Source organism: Gavia stellata, chromosome 5 (genome assembly GCF_030936135.1).
Source record: "Gavia stellata isolate bGavSte3 chromosome 5, bGavSte3.hap2, whole genome shotgun sequence".
In the NCBI taxonomy this organism is placed as follows: domain Eukaryota; kingdom Metazoa; phylum Chordata; class Aves; order Gaviiformes; family Gaviidae; genus Gavia; species Gavia stellata.
In genome coordinates, this window is record NC_082598.1 from 33,885,847 (window position 1) to 33,909,880 (window position 24,034).

Here is a 24,034-nt window from a genome sequence, read left to right on the forward strand (position 1 = left end):
CATAAATGTGTGTGCATGTGTGTTAATTTCGTATCTATAAAGACATAAACACAAAATTCTCACTCTGGGAGAAGATTAATACTAAATATATATATTAAGGTGCTAGAGGGTATCTTCACAGAGTTGCAAGTGGTTGGAGATGTTGGGTTTTCCGTATGTTGTTGCATTCTTACAATCTTATACTATGGAGCTTGCTTAGAGTTCATGCCTCAGTAGCTGTTTACTAAATTATGTAGCAAATTATGTTTGCTAAAGGTAAAACTTGCATTTATTTATATAGTATCATACAGAAGAAAAAATAACATTAGAATGTTTGATTATACAGCAGAATCTCTTCTCAGGTTAATAACAAGTTCAACTCTGTTGTATTAATTTACTTCAGAGAAAAGGAAAGATGTTTCATTTACACAGAACTACATCTGGAGAAATAAGCAACTGCTTCTCTCAACCTGGGTTTAGTTACCAATACAAGGAAAGAGACTTTCCAGAAAAAAGGTAAGAACTTGATAACAACATCATTGGAGATTTTGGTAATGTGTTTTCTTCCTAGCCTCAAGCACAAAATTTATGTAAGCTAGAACTTCCAACACAAATCTACTCAGTAGTGTAATTGTGTGACAAAAAAAGTCTTAATGCAAGCCATTTTATTTACAAGGCATGTGAAAAACAGCTTGTTCTGATCATATGAGGAACCAAACCAGGAACCAGTCCCTTGCTTGCACGCTTCACTGCATCTCAGCTTGCGTTTGAGTAGAATTCCTAAAGCTTTCTTCTGGTGAAGTCTTGAAGTAAGCTCTTTGCCCCAGATAACTCAAACCTTTGAGCAGATGTGTACAGTACTGTTTTGAGTAGTGATAGCTAGTAAGTCCTAATGTAAAAAGGGTAGCTTCTCAATAATGTCATTAACCTGATTATTAGTGTAGCTAATGAAAACATCAGCAAGCTTGCTGAACTTTTTTCTTCAGTATGCAGGAACTTAAAACAATGTAACCAATACTATAAACATCCATGGTAAAGACAAATGTCTCTGTGCATGTCTCATGAAATAGGCTTCATGGAGAATGCTCCCCAGCTGCCTGCAATATTGTTGGCCTCTGGAAACAAGGTAGCTAAAAAAAAAGAAATTAAATATAGCAAGCAATAGGGCCAACTTTAAAGTCATAAGAGGCAGGCCCTTGGTAATCTTCTCATTGCTATTACAGAGTTAACAAGAATGTTACACTGTTAACTAAATGACTAAATAGTGTTACACAATTTCATAGCAATACCTGAAAGAGGTCTTTGTACCTCTTTTTTGGCAAGACTCCCCTCTGACCAGAGTAACTTTAACAATCGCTGAGCTTCTGGATGAGGTTGTGCAATGTGTTCATTCGTTTTTAGCACTTCCATTTATCAGAATAACATATTCCCCTTTGAACTACAGGAGCTGTGTCAACTTCTTAAATTTCAAACTGCTTTTGAGCCTTTAGTTCAACAATTGATTTCCTTTAAAATATCTAGCCAAGTGGGAGACAGTGTCACCTGCTCAGACTTGTTCAACAGCACAGCAGTTCATGTGGTAGCATCACTTCCTTGGTGACAGTACAGCAGGAGAGGGAAAGACAATGTAAATCTATTGCTGCAGCATTGCTCAAGTAGTCTCCCTCAGGTTTAATGGTTATGTGTACCGATCACATGCAGTTCTCAAGATTGACCATAACTACAGAAGCAGTGCCTTTAAGGAAGAATATTTGGTAGTTGGGATTTTTCCCCCCTTGCAAATGTCAAAATAATTATCATATTTGTATACTATGAGAATTATTTTACTATATATTTTACATAGTTTTTATTTTACCAAAAGCCTCCTGGGCAGGCCTGGTTCTTTTTACATTGATACAATTACACATTTCCACATAAATTAACAGTGACCCCAGGTAAGAGAATGAAGCCTGGGAAACAAAATTTAAGTGACTTGTCAAAGTCACATGCCTAAACCGGCCAGTATTGTTATTTCTATTTCCATATTTCCATACCCCAGTCACTGCTCTGCTAAGGCAAGGCAGCAGCAGTGGACGGAAGGTAGTTGTTTCTTAAGGGTTCAATGATTATTCCAACCTTCTGATGAGCTTTTTAACTCCAGCTCAACCTCAAATGATTTCCTTGGCTGTCAGGCAACAGCAGTTTTAAAGGTCAGTGGTTACTTACTGTCTAGAAGGTAGAAGGAATTTCCTGCATGAATGATAGCAGCTTACATGCAAGTGGCTTTGGTGTTTGTAACAAGAAACTTCAAGTCTTCAATTAGCATAAGGAAATGATTCACCTCAAATTTTACAGCAAATATAGCAACTTATACAAAGACCTTTAGAGAAAAGTATTGACAGGAGGTGAACCATGGTATAAATATGTTGAAGGGCAACAAACTCATTGGTACAGATACAAAAGTCACTAACTTCCTTTGAAACTTATCATTAGAGTTGGAACTACTGGTTAAGGTTGAGTATTTCAAGAAAATCACTTGTTTAATTGCTTGACTAGCACTAGACCTTTGGCATACATTTATGGTGAACAGGGTTCTAGCTTTTCCTGGAAGAAGCTTTATGCTAAAATTACCAAAAAATATGTAAAATATTTAAAAGTTACTGAATTGGACAAAGCATTTGCTAACACATGATATTTAAGTTAAAGCTCAAAATATTAATACTCAAATAGAGAAAAATATTGACACAGTGCTTACAGATAAACAGAATTATTTAATTATTTTGGACCAACAGGACAAAGACTAAGCAGGTATTTCTGTAGTCTGATTTCTGTATACAAGGATTCTTCATTACTTCATAACAGCATTCAAGATTCTACTTGCAAGAAGTTTAGAGCTGAGGAGTCTCCTGTATTGTGGAAGGAAACTATTGACAAATTAAGTCTTTGTATTATTTACTGTACCATACTTACTTTTCTGTACTGGTAGCCTGGAAAAGCTTTCCTGTTCTCTGTTACATGAAGGGGTACACTATATTTGATCTTCATACATTTGTATGCACTCCTCTTGCATGTTTTGTTTGAGGCCCTAACATTGCAACTAGATAAAGTAAGTTCTTACCAGTGGCTAGACAACTGTTCTTGTGACATGACCAACTGTTAGATTGCTAAACTCTATGTGGCTTTTCTCACACACACAAAAAAAACCCCTGAATAAAGTGAGCATTTGAATGAGGTGAGTCCTTGTAGGATGCCTTTACCAAGGATATGCACATTGGGTCCCTATATTAAGCCAACTGTACTCAAGTATTTTACTATTGCTTAATTCTGTAATGTTATCTACATTACTTTTTTTTTTAACAGCCATCTCAAAGTGAATCACTAATAATCACAAGCAAGCTCTGTGTAACTTCTGCCTACAGGAGCAGCAGCAAGGGTAGAGTTAAAATTTTCTAAGGGTTAGTGAACATTAATAATTTGTCCAGTGAGGCTTCACTATTGCTGTTCTGCTATGCTGAGTAGGTACTAAGAGTTTTCAGTATTTGGAGGAATATTCCTCCTTAAAGATCACTTGACTAATACAAGTAGGAGAAAAACCCTTCAATCAGTACAAAAAATTTATTTTTTAAGCATTCAGCTCAAATACAAGCGATCAAATCTCTTTGACCATAGAAAATAAGAATGTTCCAAGATATACTTTAAGCCAAGCTTTAGCCCACAAAAGATTTTCATTAAAGTTGAAACCGCTAGAAAACATTTTAAGTACTGACACCACTAACAAGTGGTACCCTAAAGAGGATTAAATGAGAGCATAATGTTCCACAGAAATGGCACCCTTAACTCATACATTATGGAAAATTAAGTAAATTTAATTATGAAATAGTCAATCACAAGTTTAAGCATATTACAAGTTTACTTACTGTAGAAGCACTGTTAACAGTCTTGTTCATATGTCTGTGTTCCTCATTACTAGCCAAGATTTTTCAAGTCTTAGGTAAAAGGGTTTGAAGTGCTTCTCCAGTTGAGTTCCCTAAACACTTTCCATCCCCTTGATTCCTGTCCCTAAGCTACTGGAAAACACAGGGAAACTCTGCACATATAATTTACCATAACAGTTTACCTGTATAGCCAGCTAACAGCATTAGCTAAACAGTAGTGTAACAATGGTCCTGGAAGCAGTATTGTAAATCCCAAGCTATTGTAAGCATAGATAGTGTTTTGTAATACTAATTTGAAGTTGAACCTGTGTTTAGCAAGTACAATGTAGAGATCTTAAACAGGTCGGAGCAAGGGTGTAGCAAGTCTACGCAATTACCTTGTTGCAGCTGAAGCTCAGCATATGACATTTCCAGAAACGCTGACACTCTCAGCCTCCAGTTCCAGCAGCCAGGACAACTTTTTTCCCTTACTCTACAGAATCTCTTGTACAGGATCTTTTGCCAAATGAACTGGCAAAACACTGATATCCTGCAGTCTAAGAGGGAAGGTATGGCAGAATTAGCAAGAAAGATAAATACACAGCTACCACCTTCGCCCTCTTCCTCAGGTGAATTTAGCCAACCCTGAAGAACGTTAATACAAATGCTAATGCTTAAAAAGGCAAAGTGTGTCACCAGATACATTGGAATTCACAAATTACTTAAGATTCTTCTTGAGAACTGAGTTAAGAATGCACCCAATGACAATTATTGCATTTTTCTCTTTGGCTTTCAAATATACATCTAGTTTATCCTCAGCAGACGGCCTCAGCAATGGACATGCTGTTTTGGGGAAATACGAGATTCTTTTTCAGCAGGTAAGATGATAGGTCTAGGTTTCTAAACCTGCAACTCAACTAGTAACTTCTGACCTTGAGGGCTACCGTGGTTCTGACAGTGACCCTTGTTGACTTGAAAGCCACAATCCACTGTATCCTGCAAAAAATGTCTCCTCGTAAATGGCAGAGTTGTGCATGGATATTAAACGAAGAATCCATGCAAAATATGGCCGCAATTCAGTTTGATTTTAAAATTAATTCAAAGTTGCATACTCAGGTCGGCCAAGACACTAATGAGTCCGTTGACAAAGCTTTTCATGCCATTTTTTTACTGAACTGAAACCAGAAAGATGAAGGAAACTAACCTATAGTACTAGTGGCAGTCTCTCCTCATTCCTGGGTGAGGGAATGCTAAAAGCATGCATACTGACAACATTATTAAGGAAGTACATGTCAATGTATAGTCTTCAGCTTTTATCCTTTATTACATACACAGCAAAGAAGGCAGCATTAGACACACGCACAGTGTGTTTCATCCATTCCATCCACAGCACACGCACGCACACATGCATACACACAGCCTTAAAAAAGTGTCTGTGATAAGGAACATATTATAAAGGTTGTGATCTTTATATCTAAGCCCCTGAGCTTTTTCTTATAGTTAGGTGAAAAGGCAATGAACAAGTCTTTCCTTGCTCTGTAAGTGCTTTGTGCAACAATGTCCATAGAGGTCATAAACAAGTCTTTTTGGGAGGAGCAACATGAATGTCTTACTCCCATATTCTCAGTCTCTTTTCGCCATTTTTGCACCAAATAGTTTCCAGTTGTGTTTAGTCATCATAGTCAGCTAATATAGCTCTTGCTCCTGTGATTAAAGTTGGGATCAGTTCTGCAGATCACAAATGAAATGCAATCCCCTCCTTCTCTCAAGAGATGTCATCTTGGTGATACTGTGGGACTAGAAAAGTTACCAGAATTTCGTGGGGACTGAAGAGGCACGGATGGAGAACTGGGAGAGAGTTTTCTTGGGCTGCATAGGTCGCCATTGTGCAACTTCCACAGAAGTTCTTCGTTCTCCATTGACAGGCGTTTGTTTACTTTTGATTCTTTCTCTAGTGACTCCTGTAAAACGGCTTGCTCCGTAGAAAGTTGCCTGCAAATGGAAGATCTACATCAGAACACATAACCCAAGTTGGAGGCTACAATATTGAACTTAATTGTTGAAGAGAGGTTTCAAATTGCATAAACCCCTGCTTAGCTTATTTCCTTAAAATGAGGACTTAGCATGTTCTCATCCTTGCTGGATTTAAACTGGTAGCTTGCAGAAAGCAGGAGGAAGTACCAATAGGAAACATCCCTGAAGACCAGAAAAGCATCTGAAAAGTGAGGCTTGTCCTGCTTACAATGACAGACGCTTTTAAATGGCCATGCTGCAGTCTTTGGGTCTTGTTGCAGGTTGAGCTCTACATAGAAGCTGCATTTCTTTAGTTTCCTTCAAACTGGAAGAGTTTGCCCATCCGTTTAAGCAATAGTTGAAGTTAGGAGAACCTCAGACCCATTTTATTAATGTTAAGTATTCTTATTATTGCTAAATAAAACACACTGGTCTTTTCACTGATCTAAATTGAGGGCAAATCACTCAACTGAAGTGGTTGTAAGTAAAACCACGTTTAGCTCTCAAGCCAGTAATACTTGAAGAGCCAATCTATAATAAGATGGTGTTTCTGAGTTGCTTTTTCTTCCCTGAAATACTGTTTTGGAGCACTGAAAAACATACTGAGCATTTACCCCCTTACAATCTGTTCCTGCTTGTTCTTCTACACAGGGATGCACATTTGTAGAGATACAAGTGGGATTACAGAGTACTACAAAGTCGCAGTCACTAATATTTACACAGGACTTTCTTGTCACAGGAACACCTTCCTGTGGTTCATAAGAACATCTAAAAGTCCACAGATATGTTTCACCTTGAAAGCTCCATGTGTTTGTCCATCCGAGCTTTTAATTCTTCATTTTCTTGCTGAACCTTCTTTAATTTATCCATTAAGATTGTGTTGTTCTCCAGCTTAGAAAAAAAAAGTCACAGTTTAAAATAAAACCCATACATGCACTCATCAAGATACTGACTAATCAGAGACATTCATAATCTAGAGTTTGCAGACCTTGTTATGGTAAGTGCAAAAACCTAGAGTAACGTGAGACTGACCTGCTATCACGGTTTAATATTCTGTAATTGTCAAATAGATCCTACTTACCTTATCCTTGCATAATGCTGGCATTTTGCCACCTGTGCTGATGAGATGCCAACAAAGGAGGACTTGATAAGGGATCTACTAGTTAACCAGCACATTCTAGTAACTTCTGCCAGTGACAGGCAGCAGTTTCAGAAGGTGTTGCAGACAGAAGACTGTCTAGAAATAACATGCTACTGTGACAAATTCAAGAGCTCCCCTGTGTAAACAGCTCTCCCTGTTGCTCTCCTGATTCCACTTCATTGCTGCAGGATGTTATCAAAAGTTAAGGAAAAACAGTGATTAAATGGTTGGATGGTCCAAGGGCTTCTAGACTGTGGCCAGCGTCTCTCAGAAAAGAGAAAGGTTTACTAGTAATTGTAGACCAGGGCAATGTATGATGCTGTACAATACTGAACAACTGAGATGAATGTATTCCTTTGTATCCAAACCTCTTTCTATACTTCTTCATTAAAATCTTGCTTAAGCAAGTATTACAACAGTCTTCGAAGGCCTCACCCAGGATAAGAACCTGTCCTGCCACAAACAAGAGCATGCTAAGTAATTGCAAGTTCTGCCCCAAAAATTGCCTTTTCATGTGGAATTATGCACAGATCAGGAGCAAATCCACACAGCTAAACAAGTAGCTTAAAGATAATAGCTAAAATGATAGACCTAAGCTAATCAACTCTAGATGAAAACATTTATTCCATTTCATATTTGATCCCTTCTTGTTTAATTAGGAACATTTCCATGTTAATGTTTTCCTGACAGTGCAATCTATCTTCCATAACACTCAAGCAAACATAGCAGGTAAGGATTTTTTCTTTGGGGGTGGAGAAGAGAGGGAAGAGGAAAGGAAATGTTGAATAGGGTCCCAGATAACCCCATACTAACTTAGCTACAGTTTATGCAAATCAGTAATTGTCTTAAGAGGTTAAAATGTCATTTACAGCATCTGGTGATTCCTTCCCCCTCTTTACATTACAGCCCAATGCAGATACAATTGTACCTGCAATGTGAGCATGTCCCATCATCATTTCATGTTTCCTTTTAAACAAAAAAACCCAAAACTAATCCTCGCATGTAAGGCTGACCAGCCCGAGTTCATTATCAGAATATAACTCGGAAACGTGGTCCAAACCTGCCAGACCCCAAGGAAAACTCACCAGTTTTTCCATCTTCATTAGCTTTACATCCTGCTGATGGAGTTTCTCATTCTTGATCTCCAGCACTGCTTTCAAACTTTCCAGCTCCTGTTCCAGATACATAATCTGTGGGTTTTTCTGAAAGATTTGCACAGAGTTTGCTTAGTACCCTGAGTTTCAGGAACAATTTAAATATCTCTGCTATTTAAAAAGAGTAAGAAACTAAATATGGTAACAACAGTTACTTGTTCTAAATGAAATCAAAGTTGAACAGTTTAGAATAAAAAAAAAATCTGCTACCACCTTCTCCTCTGATTTTGTTCGTCCTTTGGTGTAGGTGGACAGTTGCAGTTTTCCTTAGAAGCTGTTCAGAAAACGCTTTACGCCACAAACGTGAAAAACCCTTGTGAGTCAAAGGAAGGCACTAAAGCTGTCACAGCAAAACTTGTTTTGCAGGAGTGCCCAAGGGCTCCCTTTAAGGCTAGGAGTTCCAAAATTTATTTCATATTACTCATAACCCATCCCAAGAGGTAATTAGAGTAAACATCTGAAGAATTTTCAGATGCTGGAGTAGTTCAAAAATACGAGAAATTTAAAGCTATGAACTTGACTGCAGCTGATTTTCCCTGTTTTGTGTCTGAAGGTAGCTGGTTCATAAGCAGAAATTGAAAATTTTCATTTTTACATTCTTCTTAAAGCCTTGAAATGCAATTGCACGTAAACATCTTGCACTGCTGTACATCCATGACATCTACAATACAGCAAGTTAGGACTTTCTTTTTTATTTTTCCTTTTTTTGTTGTTTTCTGGGAGGTGGAGGGGAGAGCAGGAAGGGGACAGGGCAGGTTCAGATCTAGTTTCCTCAAGGACCTCTTTTGCAGAGTTAGGAACCTTTCAAACACCGCAGAGTAAAACATACTCTCTACATTTCAAAGACAAAGTCACAGACAGAAATAAGGAGAAATAAAGCAAGTCTTAGTTCACTTCCAGATAGTGCGAGTGGAACACAAACAGAAATCAATGATTAAGTGTATTGTGTAACTAAGTTTCTTTAAAAACAAACAAAACTTGTTTTAGCATATTTGGGTAGGAATACTAGTGTACCACCTTGAGTAACAGCTTCACTGCCGCATCAGAAACCTAAGACTCGGAGGGCAATAACTGCAGTTTTGTGGGGTACATTTCACACCTAACAAGGGCCTCATCACCTACATATTTCATTCTCCTGCCTGTTTTTAAGGTCTGTGGCATTAGTGATTCTTGTTTAATTTCTACTTTTGAACAGAAGTGCGCATGAGGGTGGGGTGTGCTGTGCTACCTCAGAGGAGGAGGCAGACTATTTGAACTTCGTTCTTCCCTTTTGTGGCTTTACATGTGGCTTTTTACTAGGAGCTAGTGAGAAAAGTGATCCTGAAAAGTTTAAATGCAGCTTTGTGTATGTTGAAAATTTTTTTCCTCTTTCCCTCCTCTGCCCCAATGGTCTTAAAAGGTCTTTTTAAAGTTAAATCTGAGCCACCACATTAGCTACTTATAGTAGAGCACAGAGCCAGATAAAAAGACTGAAAGGCCTGCATAAGATTTTAGCAAAAAAGCTGGGAGTATCAAGTGACACTATCTAAATAATACTGGAGAATTGGAAATACACCTCTGTCTTTAAAGGACTAATGGGAATTCTGATAGTGCAGAATTTGTGTTTAGTACAGAAAAATACACTGGGTCAAATCAGTATTTTTCCATAGAGAAGCCTCAAGCTTATGATGTGTCTTATGCTGTCAGGATGCAAAGTGCATCTGCAGCTCTGTAAAGGCACTTGACTTACTCCTTTAAATTAAACAACATCTGAGCATGTCTATGGAATACAGTTCAAACTCCCAAGTGCAGTATAGAACACCTTCTCTTTGGTATTATCTCTCCTAACCACAGCAACATATTGTGGTTGCAGATTCTTCTTCTGGCAGCTCTGTTCTGCCACTAGAATAAGCAGTAAGAGAAAAAAATCAATTTAATTCCAGTGAAAACTAGGGCAACTTCTCCTAGGAGCATCCTAAGTGAGTTTTTAAGCATGGAATTTCTCTTCATGGGATAAGCAATACTTCTGGTATTCTAGTTATTTCCGGGTAACCAGAAAGATAAGCATGTTTGTGTCTAACCCTCCCAGTGTATGAAAAACGTCTCTCAGAGCACATTTCTAACCCAGGAGCATCCCAGGTAGCAGCAGCCTTGGGAGGAAAGGCAGGACAAAAAAGAACTTTATCTGAAGGATAAATCAGCAACAAGTATGAATCAATGTTTGAGTAAATGCATTTAAGACTCAAGCACAAGAAGTGGGTTTTGTCATAGTGATGTAAGCACACACTGATCATAGCACTGTTAGAGTGTTTATCAACTGTCTAGAAGAAAACTATGGCACAACTTTTGCATACATGTAAGCCTTCAATTTAACTTAGGCTGTAACTTACACCACTGACTTAGATATTCAACAGCTTTGTAGATTTATAATGGTACATTAATACACAACACTGTAGTGATTGAGAAAAAACTTTTGGCAGGCAAGCCATTTACATAAAATACTAGTTTAGTATGGGAGCCCTACCAGGCTTGATTGCAAACCTTTCATATTATAAAATAAAATAAACCCAGGCTTACAAGATCTGCTCATCTGCATTGCTTTTGAAAATAAAGACTTACAAGATTAGCTTTTTCTTTGGCTATTTGTTTTTGCTCTTCTAATTTCAGCTTCTCACTCAGAGAGTCGTTTTCACATTTTAATTCATCAATTTTTTTCTGAAATTGAAAGATATGGTATAGTTAGGCCAAGAATTCAGTGCACATCTCCAAACCACCTTTTAAGTTTTAAGACTGTTGCAATGACCCCAACCCTTAACAAACCTCTAGCAATTCCTGCTTCTCTTTAAAGGAATCTTCAAGTGACTTCCTTTCAGATTCATGGGCGCTCTTGAGCTCTGCAACAAATTATTTTTGCAGATTTTTAACACCATGTTAGACATGAAAATTCTTTTTGAAAAGAAGCAGCACCAAAAGCCAGCCAATACACATAAGCACAGATGCAGAGTCAATGACAACACAGAAAGAACATTTATCATCAACTGATCCAAAGCATGTACAAAGCATAAGTTATTGCTGCTTCAGATTTGTTGATTGCCCCCTTGCATATCCATTTCTTTAGTTGACAGCGTGTCAATTTTGAAAGCATTCATCTACATGCAGCAAATGGATGAATTGAGCACAAAAGCCACATCTGACAAAAGCTGAGTTTCTGATGGGAAACAGCAAAAATTCAAATTGTGTCTTCCAAAAACTAGAAAACCATTTCCTTTCCTACTTTGGAGATGCCACACACAGAAGTTTGCTCTTTGACTGCAGTGGAAGCGTCACCAGTTTTAATGATGTAAAAGTATCACTGGAAACTTGGTTATCAAGTGGAGTTGGAGGGAGGATGGAGATTATCATCACTTAAATAATTAGATGCAATGCCATTTCAAACTGAGCACACTCACCACCCCCTCCCTGAAGAACAACCTTTGCCCCAGTATAGTGTAAGCAGTGTGTAATATTTCAACACTCCTATGTCAGTCTGGAAAGCACACAAATCTGCTTACCCTCAATTTCAGTTTTGAGGTGCTCCTTACAGAACTAAGGGGGTGGAAGCAATTACTCATTAACTTGAGATTTTGAGGGTAGACTGCAATTCAGACATCTTTTACTGGAAGAAAGAGTCATCTCCACTCTTAAACTGTTTTAAAAGTTTCATTCAATTACAATGGGATCACAGTTATTTCTGTATGTAAAATGAGACTCGTTCAGTTCCAAAGGAAGGAATTCAGCCAACTTTTTTAAAGATAGCTGACCACCGTGACCAATGAAATGAACATATTGATGAAAAAGCTTGAATATTTTCGTTTGTGACTAGTAGCACTATAGCATATGTACTTGAATACAAAATACTTGCCTGAAAAAGAGGATTCATACTCTTTTTTCAGCTCCTCTACTTTTTCTGAGTGGCTGTTTTCGAGTTCCAGCTTAAAGTTTTCATGTGTGATATTTAAGTTGTCCACCTGCAATATGACAACATGATTTTTTTCCCCTTGCATGTGTCAACTTAACCTTTGTTTAAAGTATTGTTCCAATGGCTTTATGCAATACATTGAGTACATTTTAAATGGTCTATGTAGCACTTAACAGATGGTCACAGGAGAAGTTAAGCCACATACAACACTTGGTAGTAGTAAACTGTAAGGCATCATTCTCATCTACTAAAAGGATGATGTATGCATCTGTGGCACACATGGATTTGTTACAAAGGAAGGTCACAGGCTGGGTGTTTCTATAAATCTTAAAACTCAAGCTGCCTCAAAATATCCAGTGGAGCTCTAGAAGTCATTGAATTATACAGAACATGAGGAATCTCCATTACATTTAAAACACAAGCTTAAGATCTGGACAGCTTACTGTAGTAATATTTTTATAGTTGCAACAAAGCGGAGTTTCACATTAGATAAAATAGCTCCATTATTAGCAAAACCCAGGATTCTCTGAAGGGTCATTTGTAGCAGAAAGCAATTGCTAGAGAACATTTCTACTTTGAATGTCACAAACCTGCTCCTGGAGTTGCGCTTTGTACTTTTCAGCTTCTTCAATGCAGATACTTTGGAGTTTCTCACATTCTGCAGTGTAAAACTGTTTAAGCCTCTCCTCCAGCTCAGCTAAATCATTGTGATGTTGCTGGTTTAACTTCTGCAGAAATCCTTCATAAGCAACTTGCAGTTCATTCCTGTCTCTCTCCAATTTCTCACAAGCTGCAGAAGTGGTTACTGAAGATGTAAAAAAAAATAATTCAATTGTATCAAGCTCAATGCTAATTTCACCATCTTCATTGCAAGTATTGAAGATACTGAACACTGCATAGCAACATGGTTATATGAAGACAAATATAATTTATCCACAAAATGAGTGCTACCTCCAAGGACACATGAGATCTTTGCAAAAATACCGAATTCAGTGTTTCTTATGCTGAGAATTAATTGAATCTAGTTAAGCCAGGAAATATAACCATAGAGAAAGCAGAATTGTGACAGTTTGTCATGACATAGAAGAATGAATGACTCACAAGAGACACTGGAGTGCTCCAATAAAAAAAAAATAATTGGGTTCACTACTTCACCTAATTTGATCCCATTTCAGTAGCGTGTTTGTCAGAGTACTTCACTTTTTGATATATAAACCACTTAGCTAAATTTGAAAGTCTTAATATCCTGAAGACCATCCCTTCAACATGTTACTCCCACTCAGATATGCAGCAGAGAAGCAATTCCAGCCTGACATGGACTGCCCAATACAGAACCGCCAATCTGAAACATACTGCTAATATGCATATGCCTGAGATACTTAAGTATGCAAGATACAGAATAGTTTCAGGCAGAAAGTGCAGAGTATTAAGAAAACAGAAAGAAATGCTGTGTAATTCTCTTTACATTTATATTAACACAGGTCAGCTAAGAAGACTGCCTAGGTTTGTCTCCCCATATTTACAGCTGGTTAAAAGGCAAACCAGAGGTTAGTAACCTGTACTTTTGAGTTGGAAATTTAGCATTGCCAACTCCAGCCAGACAGGCCCAAATAGGAGGAGAGTCACTTTGCTGCTGTTAATATGACTGGAGCAAGCACCTTATGTGGTTCCAGCTGCACCCAAAGCCTGGAAGTAGGGTGAAACAGGACCTCTAACACAAGCATGTGGTCACTGACCTTAATTAAGCAAAACTGCTTCTATACAGACTCCACTGCGTGGGTTTAAAATAAATTAGTCAGATGAGTGCATACTTAAGAGAAAAATCAACTAAAACGTTAATTTGACCTTGAATCAAATACTGGAGAAGTCATACATATACACTATAGCAGCTTGGCACGCTGCCCAGTATCAATATAAACTTTATGTAAAAGCATGGGAAGATTCAAGGATTTTTGTACAGGCAATGCAGGAAATTCTCACCACATCTGTGCTTGAACCTTAAGACATAAATTACAGTATCTTCAAGGACAGATTCCCAAAGCAGTACTGGGCTGGGCTCTAGGGAAAGCAGCCTGCCCCAGCAGAGTGCCTTAAGTTACACGTGTCCAATTCCCTTTTTGCTATGGCTCATCAAGAGCAAGTGAGTAACTTGATGAATGACACTTGCACTCTCTTAGGGAAACTGTAAAGAAGTCTTGGCCCTGCTGCCATCACTTGGAACCTGCAGTTGAACTAGAAGGTGTAAGAGTGAGCTGCACTGCATGGAAATCAATCCGCATTTGTGTCTACCTGAATTAGTTTTAACACCAGGCTTAGCTCTGCACTAGGTCTGTGTGAATGATCTGCTGATCAGGACAGATGTAAGCCAAGCTGTTCATCCCATGACTGGCAACATTACAACTAAAGGCTCAACTGAAACGTACTGCAACATTCTCTGCAACCCAAGCAGGTTTCATAGTTTTCAGTACTTTCCATATCACCACCAAGGAAGATTTCTTTATTTCCCTATCTTTATTCCTTCCAAACACTCCTGTTAGAACTGCTCCCTTTGGAAAAAAAATGGAAAAATTAGCATTCACAATTCTATCACATCGCATTGGCGTAATGTTACTGAATATATATGCTTGTATTGTCATGTTTTTGGTGAAGAGGAAGCATCACAGGTAGGGGACTTTATTTTGTAATGCAAAGAACTAGGCAGCGAGCCAAATGCAGACATTACACAGCCAACCACATGCAGAACAAATCTGACCATCTATAGCAGAGTAAGAGGGGTATAGCCGAGAGGCAGGCAACTCACATGCCTCGTTTGAAATAATTGTAACAAAGTGCTTCACATGATCCACTTCCTTTAAAACCAAAAGAGGAAGAAGCAAACATCCAATTCTTTATTTGTAAGGCCGGAGCCATTTGTTTGCCTCCATTTGGCTAAAAGAATGTGCTGCCTATCATTGTCTTCTCTTTAAAAGTCAGCACACAGCACTTCAGATGATGCAAAACACTTCAGAAAAAAGCAAACAGCAAACCACGCCTTTATCAAAGAAAATAGACGCATCAGTTCTTATTCGGCCAGTTTGCAATTCAGATTTGTAAGACAACTAATGTTACAAAGGCAAACAAAAACTTTTAAAACTTGTATTGGCAGTTGAATGTTGTGTTACCTTTAAGGTAACATCTGGCTTTTGCAAAGCTGGAGGCTGCAATGCCTTCTTGCAGATTGAAAGCCTGACTTGAATCCTTGACATCCAAACAAGGATCAGAACCATGACACCACCAGTGAGCTCCCAGTATCATGGTGGCGCAAGAAACTGCATGTGTGAAGCTTCAGCAGAAGCACCAACTGAAGAATTGTCAATTTGAAATTATCCTGTAAACCAAAATTAGTCCCCATACTCAAGATTCAAGTGTCTGCAGCAAGTATTTTGCACAGCCCTATCCATCTCCAGACTGTATCATGTATTTTATGACTGTACATTGCCTTGTTTTAAGAAAGGGACAAGCCATGAAAAAGGCAACTAATCCTTAGTTTGGCCACTCATGCACTGCAAGAGGATGCTGCAAAACTCCTGACTAATCAAATGTGATGGCTACTGAACTTGAGAGTTTTCTCCTTGAACCAGTGCTTAATTTTCAAGAAAAAATTGTAACTGGAGCATGTGCTTTTCCAGTAGCACACACAAAATCTCTATTTTGACTTCTCATCCACTTCAGACACTTGAAGGGCATGCTTCAGAGTTTTTGTACATAACTACTGTGCTTCCTTTCCCTTCTTAAAGCGCTTCCCTCCGCAATTCTACATCTTCATTATGTCACACAGACCTTGAGCAAGAAAACAACAGGAGACAAATGGTCCAACAGTATTTGAGGGAAAAATCAAGCCATATAGATGAAAAGATGCACTATCCATTTGTCCATTAAGTTTGTTCAATCTCACCTGTAACACTAAACAGTTTAAAGCTTTAAGGATAGAGCATATGGAATGGTGTACTTGGCAGCCAGAAGCAAGATTTACTTCTTTATTCAAACTGCAAAGCCATTAGTATTTTTCTCCTACTTGGCTGTCCCAGCCTCTCCTCCCAATCACACAACACAGTCTCTCCCTGTATTATTGCAACAGGGAGCAAGATTAATCTGTATTTTTAGGCTTCTTAACACCTGTTTATTATAAACGAAGAGCCTGGTTCTTTTGGGCAGAACCATGACCTCTGGCAATCACAGAAAGTTTCTGAGATTTGGTAACAGCGTAACTTCAGATCAAAACTGCTGTTTTTGACATGTAAAATTAACATTCATCTGTAGTAGTTAACAATGGCCACTCACATCTTAGGTATTTCACTGAGAAGCTCTGTATGTGCCAGAACCATGACACAAAAGCCTGCAAAAGAGATGTATGGAGAACTAGGCATGTGGCAATTCCCTGCAATAGTGCAAACGGCAGCAGATCCAAACCACAAGAACCAGCACCAGCTGAAGGAGAGGACTACAGAAGTTGCCTTACTATCCCCAAGAAATCCTTTTCCTATTTTCAGTAAAAGTAGCCAAGAGATAAGAGCTTACAACTGTGCAGTATCTCCTTCTTACAAAATCTAGTTTTTTCTTATTCTAATTACAAAACACAACTCATCATCCAATTCAGTCCTTATGGCTAAACTGCTTACATAAAATCATTTTTCAACTTACATCCCCCTAAAAGTCACCATAACCATAGCTCTAAGACGACAACACATGAATTTATGAAAAGCCATTAGACTGACATTTTGAAAGAGGTCACTAGGACAGTAAACTAGCAGCATTTTAATAGATGTGAGGGATGTGAAAAGGGGATAATTACCAGAAAACATCGAGTATTTAGCATGGTGTTATGCCACAGCACATAACACTTTATTGCTCTAACTTCATGTTTCCCACTGCAAGATCTATTGTGTATGTTCTGTGATCAGTTAAGTCTACTGTAGACACAAAGGCTCATTTTCTTCTCCATATAATATTTTTTTTCAAATTGTTATCTAATAATTAACTCATGATTTTGGCATATTCTCAATATTGGAAATTCTTCTACCCAAAGATGCTTTCAAGTTTATGATCAAGTTTCTTGGTGTTACTTCTATAATGAGACTAATGGTATGGGACATTAGGCTTCATTTCATATTTTGGTTCCTGGGCAAGTTGAAACGAGGCAGGTAGACCAAAAAAGCATGCTTTAAACTACATTTAAGTGGGTATGGTTGAATACATATGTGAAGCATCCAGGTATCTGCCAAGAAGTAAGCTCCCACCCTCTAATGCTGCAAACACTACAGTGTCAGCAGGCAGGCAAGCGTATGACTTACGGCAAGTTAGGCCCTGCCCCAAATAATTGGCAGACATGTCTATCTACTATTAGGTATTCTTAAAGATCACGAAAACCTGAAAATCAAATCACATTCACTCCATCTATCCATAAAACACAATAGTCTTTATCCCAACCTCCAAAACATTTTAAAGGTCATTTATCAGTAAAAAATAGCATGAAGGTATTTAAGACGACACTGTTTATCAATTGCAATGCAGCAAATGGAGGGGAGAGAGAGGTTAGGCATTTGGCTGGCTGTACAGGATACATGCAAGCTTCTCCAGCGCACTGAAAAAGGCTCACGAACAGCAATTTTCAAAGGGCCAAGGCGGGCACGGGCTGCGTCAGCTCTGCACCTGCTGTTTTGTAGCAGGACTGAGCTGGATCACGTCCAGCATTGTTGCAAAGAGGCTCCGAAACAATTTGAAGCGTAATTAATTTAGAGGAGTAGTTTTGTACCTCTCAAGAAATACGCAGCTCTTGCAATTGCTACTTTCATAATTAAACAGGTAACTAGAAATAATTTACATGCTAGCTTGCATCTTAATAAGAGGGGAAACAGGTGACAAACAGGACATCCGTACCTGGTCCAGGCTCCCAGAACCAAGGCATTTACATTCAAAGCACAAAGTTTGTGGCTAGAGATTTTAAGGAAACCCAAGTTCAGAACCCGACTGTGAATGAATTTGAACTCCTTTGAAAAGCACATCCCCAAACACATGATCATGGCTAATCCTCGCACATGTTTCCAGCTACCAAGAGCAGAAAGCAGTGTCCGGCAACCATCCTTCCCACACTCCGTGCAGCCACACGGTCACTGCCAAAGGCAGGTTCTGGGATCATAATGCAGATTTAAATAATTACACAACCAGGAATTTTGGTAGAAAGGGTCATACAGAATAACCCAGCAAAAGAGACAATTTGACCGCAAGTCTATTTAGTCTTGCAAGGTAAACCAAGGAGCTTGGGAGCATGCACAATTAAACTTGAAAGGAAGAAACTGAGGAGTCCAAACTGTGCAGGGTGCAAGCTGCAGGAGACTTCACATTCCTTTCAAACTTGGCAACATGCAGGGCACAGACTACACCGAGCTGGGCACAGCTGGTTCCCCTTCCTAGCCTGCCTCTTCCCAAACTGCAAACTAACAGGCATTAAAAACATGGCAGCTGGGACTCCATAAAACATGTACACATGGCGAAAGTAAGATTCAAACTGTACTTAACTTTCTGAGCCAATCTGTGCCTTGATCATACTGTGAATCAAAATTCACAGTTCTTAAGACTTCCATAGGCTATTTTGACATAAGTTCAGCTATATCCATTTAACAGTGGCAACAAAAAGCTGATTAGCAGGGGTGTATTTAAACAGATTATTTTCAGCTAAAGCTACCATTACAAGAATGCTTTTCTCACACCTTGTCAGCAAATGAGGTCTGGCTGGCTTCATATATTTAACTTTTTTTTAAAAGAAAGAAATCTTTTTAAAGCTAGATAGAATTGAAGACCTGTGTAGTTTCTCATTTCTGTGATTAAATCCACTCCCTTTACATGCTGAGGAGAGAAGTACAGATAGGCTAGATGTGTGACATGGTTCAGACAAAGGAGCTGCAGGAAGATAAATGCTTCACTGAAACCATGATCTGGTAACCTTACAAAGGGAAGCAAGCCCAAGGCTGCCATTCAGATGCTCCTGCAGAGCTGACCCGGTAAGATCAGCTCCGTGAGGGCAACGGCTGACGACCTGATCCAGCAGCCCGCTAGCCAGCATCACTGGCTGACAGCTCTGTGCACTCGGGCACCACAGATCCATCAAGCTCAGTTGCATTTGACATTTTTTCTAGTTATCAACATATTGAATGACATTCTTGCAACTGGAGTCCCACATATGAGCTCAGCAGGCTGCTAATCAAAGCAGGAAGGTAGCAATTTTATGGGAAGCTCATTTAGAGTGAGGCACCCTTAGAAAGAACTAAGCTTTCAAAAAAACAAAAAACCAAAAAGTGTTAATGGGCAAAAATGCTGGCTAGCTTTTCATCTGCCCATCTAAGCTGAATTTTCCCTCTCCTGAGTTGATAAAGGAAAAATAATATTGAAGATGCAAGCACATGGAAGAATAGAAACTTTCTTGCTCTGACAGCAATCCTTCTGAAGTAATATTCATGATAAGGTAAACAAAAGGGTTTGCCCAGAAAGTCACACGTATGTACAGAAAAAATAAATAAATCTAGTTTATAATGTTTATAACACAACTTTGTAGGAACGCAAGCCCATTTCCACACTAAGACTCTAGTTTTGTTGTTGTCACTTTAGGACAACAGAAGAACAGAAGTGCTGGCTGCAGCTGATGGGGGACACAACCCGCCACCCTGATGCTCCTTCCCCTTTCTCTGCTCCAGCACTTGTGCTCCTTCAGCCCCATGCTGAGCCAGGCCAGGCAGCTTTGGCAAAACAGTGCTTCAAGCCACTGGTTTTCAGCTGGCTTAGGTCCACAGGCAGCTCACCACACGGCTCAGCGCATGGCTGCCCAGGCAGCAAGCAGTGCTGGCACAAGGCAGGACAGAGGGACGCAAAGGCAGAGGAGGACCAAGCTCTTTCACAAAGCCAGCTTACTGAGACCTGCCTGAAACAACTGCAAAACTGCAATCCAACTGCTTCATCAGCAGGAAGGTTAAAGGATGCAGCTTGACAGATGCCCGACTGCACCTGCTCTACAAAAGCCTCAGCTTTTTAGTACTAAGCTTCCAAAAAAAGCAAGCTACACATTTCTGCAGTGTCTTTGGTACTCTTATCTATCTATTTAGGCTGCAAGACTTTCTCTGCTTGTGATACTGCCCATTCAGACTTTTGCAATTTTATGCAGTATCAAATAAAGCTCTCAGAAAGCTACATTTTAACAAAACCCTCTAAGTTGAACAACAGTAATAGTGGCAAGTGGAGAAGCTGTGCTCTGCTGCTTCAGCTGGGGGGACGGGGGAACCCTTTCCTCCCCGACAAGCTTCCAATTCTGAGTAGTTGCCAGGGGATGCCAGCTTTATTAATCAGTGCTAAAAAATAAATCTGAACATTAAATGCACCACCTGCATGTAACAAGACCTACATTCACACTCAAGTTTGGCTGAGACAATACTCAACTTCAAAAGCATGTGAAAATAAACATTTCCAACTTTTCAGTAATAAGGGACATAACTGAAACTGCTCCATACAATTACTTCTGCTTTCAAAGCTTTTTTTTCCCCCTCTTTTTTCAAGGGCCTTCATCATAACAGAAGTGCACTTTTCTAAAATGCTGGCATCACTTTCAAGTCCTATCAGTTTCAATCCAGTGACTTTTTGTACTTCACAAGATGATTCTGCTTTGAGTTCAAATAAATTATATGAAGTTACCATTAAATGCAGTTAAAACAAGCTTCAAAGTTGGCAAAACCAGCCCCTGCACATTATAGCTTCATTTCATATTATAGCTGTCCACTAGGATGAGTTCAAAGATTTAATCTCATTAGCTTGATAGCATTTCCTTCTATTAGTTTTACACTCATTCACATACAAGCCACTAAGGCAAAATACAGATTTTGTGCAGTATATTTTACAGGTTTATGGATTTTTGCCAGCAAATCTCTAGAAGACAGCATACAAATAAGTTAGGGATCAAACAGAAGTATATATACTGTCAGCCATCCTCCCATTTTTAAGAAAGTGAGTGCTTTGGTCATCAGACACATGTTTTGCAAGGAGGCCCCACCAGGCACAGTCAGACCAGTGCCAGGAATTTGGTGAACCTGGGGTCACGCTGTCAGGGCTCCAGAGAAATGCAGCAATTAAAGCATCTGAGCAGAATTCAGTCAGGGAATTAAACGACTGCCATTACAATACCAGGGCATCTGTCCTTCCACAGATCCATTTTGCTGCATTTCTGTTCTCATGACGAATACAAAAATAAATTCTTACCTAGTTCTCCTCGAAGGTTAACTAGTTCTTGAGACAACTCTTTATGCTGTTTCAGTGCTTCCTCCCGCTGCAGAGAAAAAAACAAACCCAAACATTTGGTTACTAGTGATCTGAGCAGGGCACCTTCCAATAATTAACTTATACGTGTTCTGTAGAAAAACAAGCGGCAGGAGCAAGAAGCCAAGATATGAATCATTTAGGGTAACAGTTCTGCTGTTACAAAACACACAGATGTTCTTCTGTTGTTAAGGAAGTTATACTTTAAAACAAAGAATAGCTTTTTCCAGGATAACACTGCAATTAAAATCCTACTTTGCAGCAATTAATTATGTATTTTATGATGGGTGTAGCAACATAAGCCTCCAGAACAAATCAACCGCTGGCTGTCAAGGGCACAAAAGTATGGTATCTATGTGAGAGGCATGCATTAAATATTTATCTTAAGCTTACTCAAACACAAAACCAAAAACTTAGCTAAATGCTCAGTCTTCCACGAAGGAAAGGCACAGCCCTGTTCAAAGTTGAATACAACCCACCCCACTGCTCACAGTTCTTAATTTTAATATATATGATGTTTCTTATACTGAGAGAATCGAAACAAATCAGTGCTCAAAACAAGCAGACGCACCCATCTCCCTGCTTTGCCTAGGAGCTGTGCCTCAGCCAGGGGAAGGCGGCAGGCCAGGCCCTTCTGCCCCCATACCCACACCCCCGGAGCAGCTCAGGCACGGCCACAGCGGAGCTGCTCCATAGCTCAGTGACCGGCACCGCACACCCATGGCCATGGCACGGAGGTGACAAGGTCCAGGCTTCCCACTGCCAGGGCACTTTCACCTTGCTCACGGCCAAGCTCCCATCCAGCTCCCTGCAGTCAGAAGAAGCACTGCAAAACAAATACTGATTACCCTTGCTGCAGCACACTGAGAATAGAGGCACAGTTTGGTGCTAGAGCAGCCCATCTTCCAGCTCCGGCAGCCCCCCACTCAGCCCCCCGGCAGTCATCGGCGACGCGCAGGTGGCGGCACCACCAGCCAGGCTGGTCCGGCCACGGCCAAGCGGCAACGCTGGACCTTGCCTCCGCAGGTTATCCTACTTCCGCACCGATCGCTCCCGACAGCGGCAGATACTGCAGCTTCTACAATTGGCACAAGCAGCCAGTGATTACTTAAAGCCACAGCCCTTCTTTTATGAAAGGCGAGCCCCAGACATTAGACCAATCGATCTCCGCTTGCTCAAACGGCAGCCAGGATCGTGAAGGGAACGCTGCCCTTCTCTGCAGATAATGGAGCTTATTTTCTAAGCCTTTTCAAGCCTGCTATACACTGCTTCCACACTTAATTTGTTGATGCAAAAATAAGCCATGGGAGGCCTGAGCTGAATGGGAGAGCCACAGATACAGCAGCTTCGCTGCTGTCAACGCCCAGGCTTGCGTTCATTGCCTCTGCACATGCAAAGAGCTTGACATTCACTTTGCATGCTTTTCCTTCGGCTCGAATACATTAGAGAAAAATTAATAATGCACGGGCCTAAAAATCACTTAGACTTCTTCCTTTAGCTACAACACAACTGACCGCAGTAGGAGAGTTTGCACACTGGCAGGGCCACAGCTGCACCTGGTTTTCCCCAGGGAAAACCTCACCTTTACAGCAGGTTCCCCGTTTGCCCCCTGTCACTCTCAACACAACCTGACCCGAGGCTAACATTGGCACTTGCTCACCAGATCACCTGGTTAAAAACACCCTGTCCTGGAGGTGGGTAATACTCACTGCAGGCCTACTGAACAAATAAAGCAGTAAAATACACAGTCCTTAAGATAAAAAAATAGAGAGAATGAGCACACAGAAACTAGTCATGCATTAAGGTCTGACACAAGACTAATCAAAATGAGTGATTATTATGCTATACACCCTCATGTGCTGGAAGTTATAGGAAATTACACTGCTGCTGAAAAGGCTGGTTAGAAGAAAGGGCCAGCCCTTTACTAGAAATATTTGTATTTTTGACCTTGTATGGGAAACATCCCCTTTTAATCACTACAGTTTAAGCAGTCTTAACAGTTACTTGGACACTGACACATTGCTAGGGGCATTAAGTAGCTGTGTTGAAGTTTTACATGAAGCACTTAAAAGCTTTTTACAGTGACAGTGGGCTAAGATTGAAAACCACGCCTCGCCCTCCACGGTAAATTCTCAGGAGAGCAGCAATATCAGTTATTGAAAGGACTTGCCCTGCTCTTCCCTGCTCAGGAAGGAGAGATGAGTCATTTCACTCCTGTTCAACACCAGTTCATGCTACAGACACAGCATCTGATGATGAAAACGTGAATGCCGCAGTGAGGTATTTGAGCTGCACACTGGGACACAACCATGCAGTGGATTTGCAAGCAGGTTAACTACCAAAGCACTTGTATTTTCATGCTGCGGGCTCCTGATGGTATTTTCCTAAGTTTTTACAGTAACCTTGTCCATTACTAAAATCAGTGTACAAACACACTTAGGAGGATTGGGGCTTTTTTATGTGCCCCCTCCCCTTGGTTTGCATATTCATTCTTTATTCTAATTCTCAAAAAGTAATCCTTGAACCTGATTTCTTCCAGTCCACTCTGTTAGTAAAACATCTCAAATCTTCCCCCATCAGGCTA

At 39.9% G+C, this 24,034-nt stretch overlaps 1 protein-coding gene across 7 annotated transcripts in view; it reads right to left on the reverse strand.

Moving 5' to 3' along the window:
• Nucleotides 1-2,614: 2,614 nt before the first annotated feature.
• The window catches only part of MTUS1 (microtubule associated scaffold protein 1), a 94,000-nt gene continuing 72,580 nt past the window's right edge, over nucleotides 2,615-24,034 (reverse strand). For 6 of the 7 annotated variants that reach the window (XM_059817551.1, XM_059817549.1, XM_059817550.1 and 3 more), the window contains 8 exons: nucleotides 21,394-21,460; nucleotides 12,708-12,922; nucleotides 12,061-12,166; nucleotides 10,980-11,053; nucleotides 10,779-10,874; nucleotides 8,112-8,228; nucleotides 6,679-6,776; nucleotides 2,615-5,864 (listed from right to left, as the gene is read on the reverse strand). In XM_059817551.1, the coding sequence (XP_059673534.1) occupies nucleotides 5,648-5,864; nucleotides 6,679-6,776; nucleotides 8,112-8,228; nucleotides 10,779-10,874; nucleotides 10,980-11,053; nucleotides 12,061-12,166; nucleotides 12,708-12,922; nucleotides 21,394-21,460 (990 nt within the window). In that variant the 3' untranslated portion in view covers nucleotides 2,615-5,647. Of the gene's footprint in view, nucleotides 5,865-6,678; nucleotides 6,777-8,111; nucleotides 8,229-10,778; nucleotides 10,875-10,979; nucleotides 11,054-12,060; nucleotides 12,167-12,707; nucleotides 12,923-21,393; nucleotides 21,461-22,298; nucleotides 22,353-24,034 lie in introns of those variants that run through there. The other variant, XM_059817555.1, reaches the window with a different exon arrangement.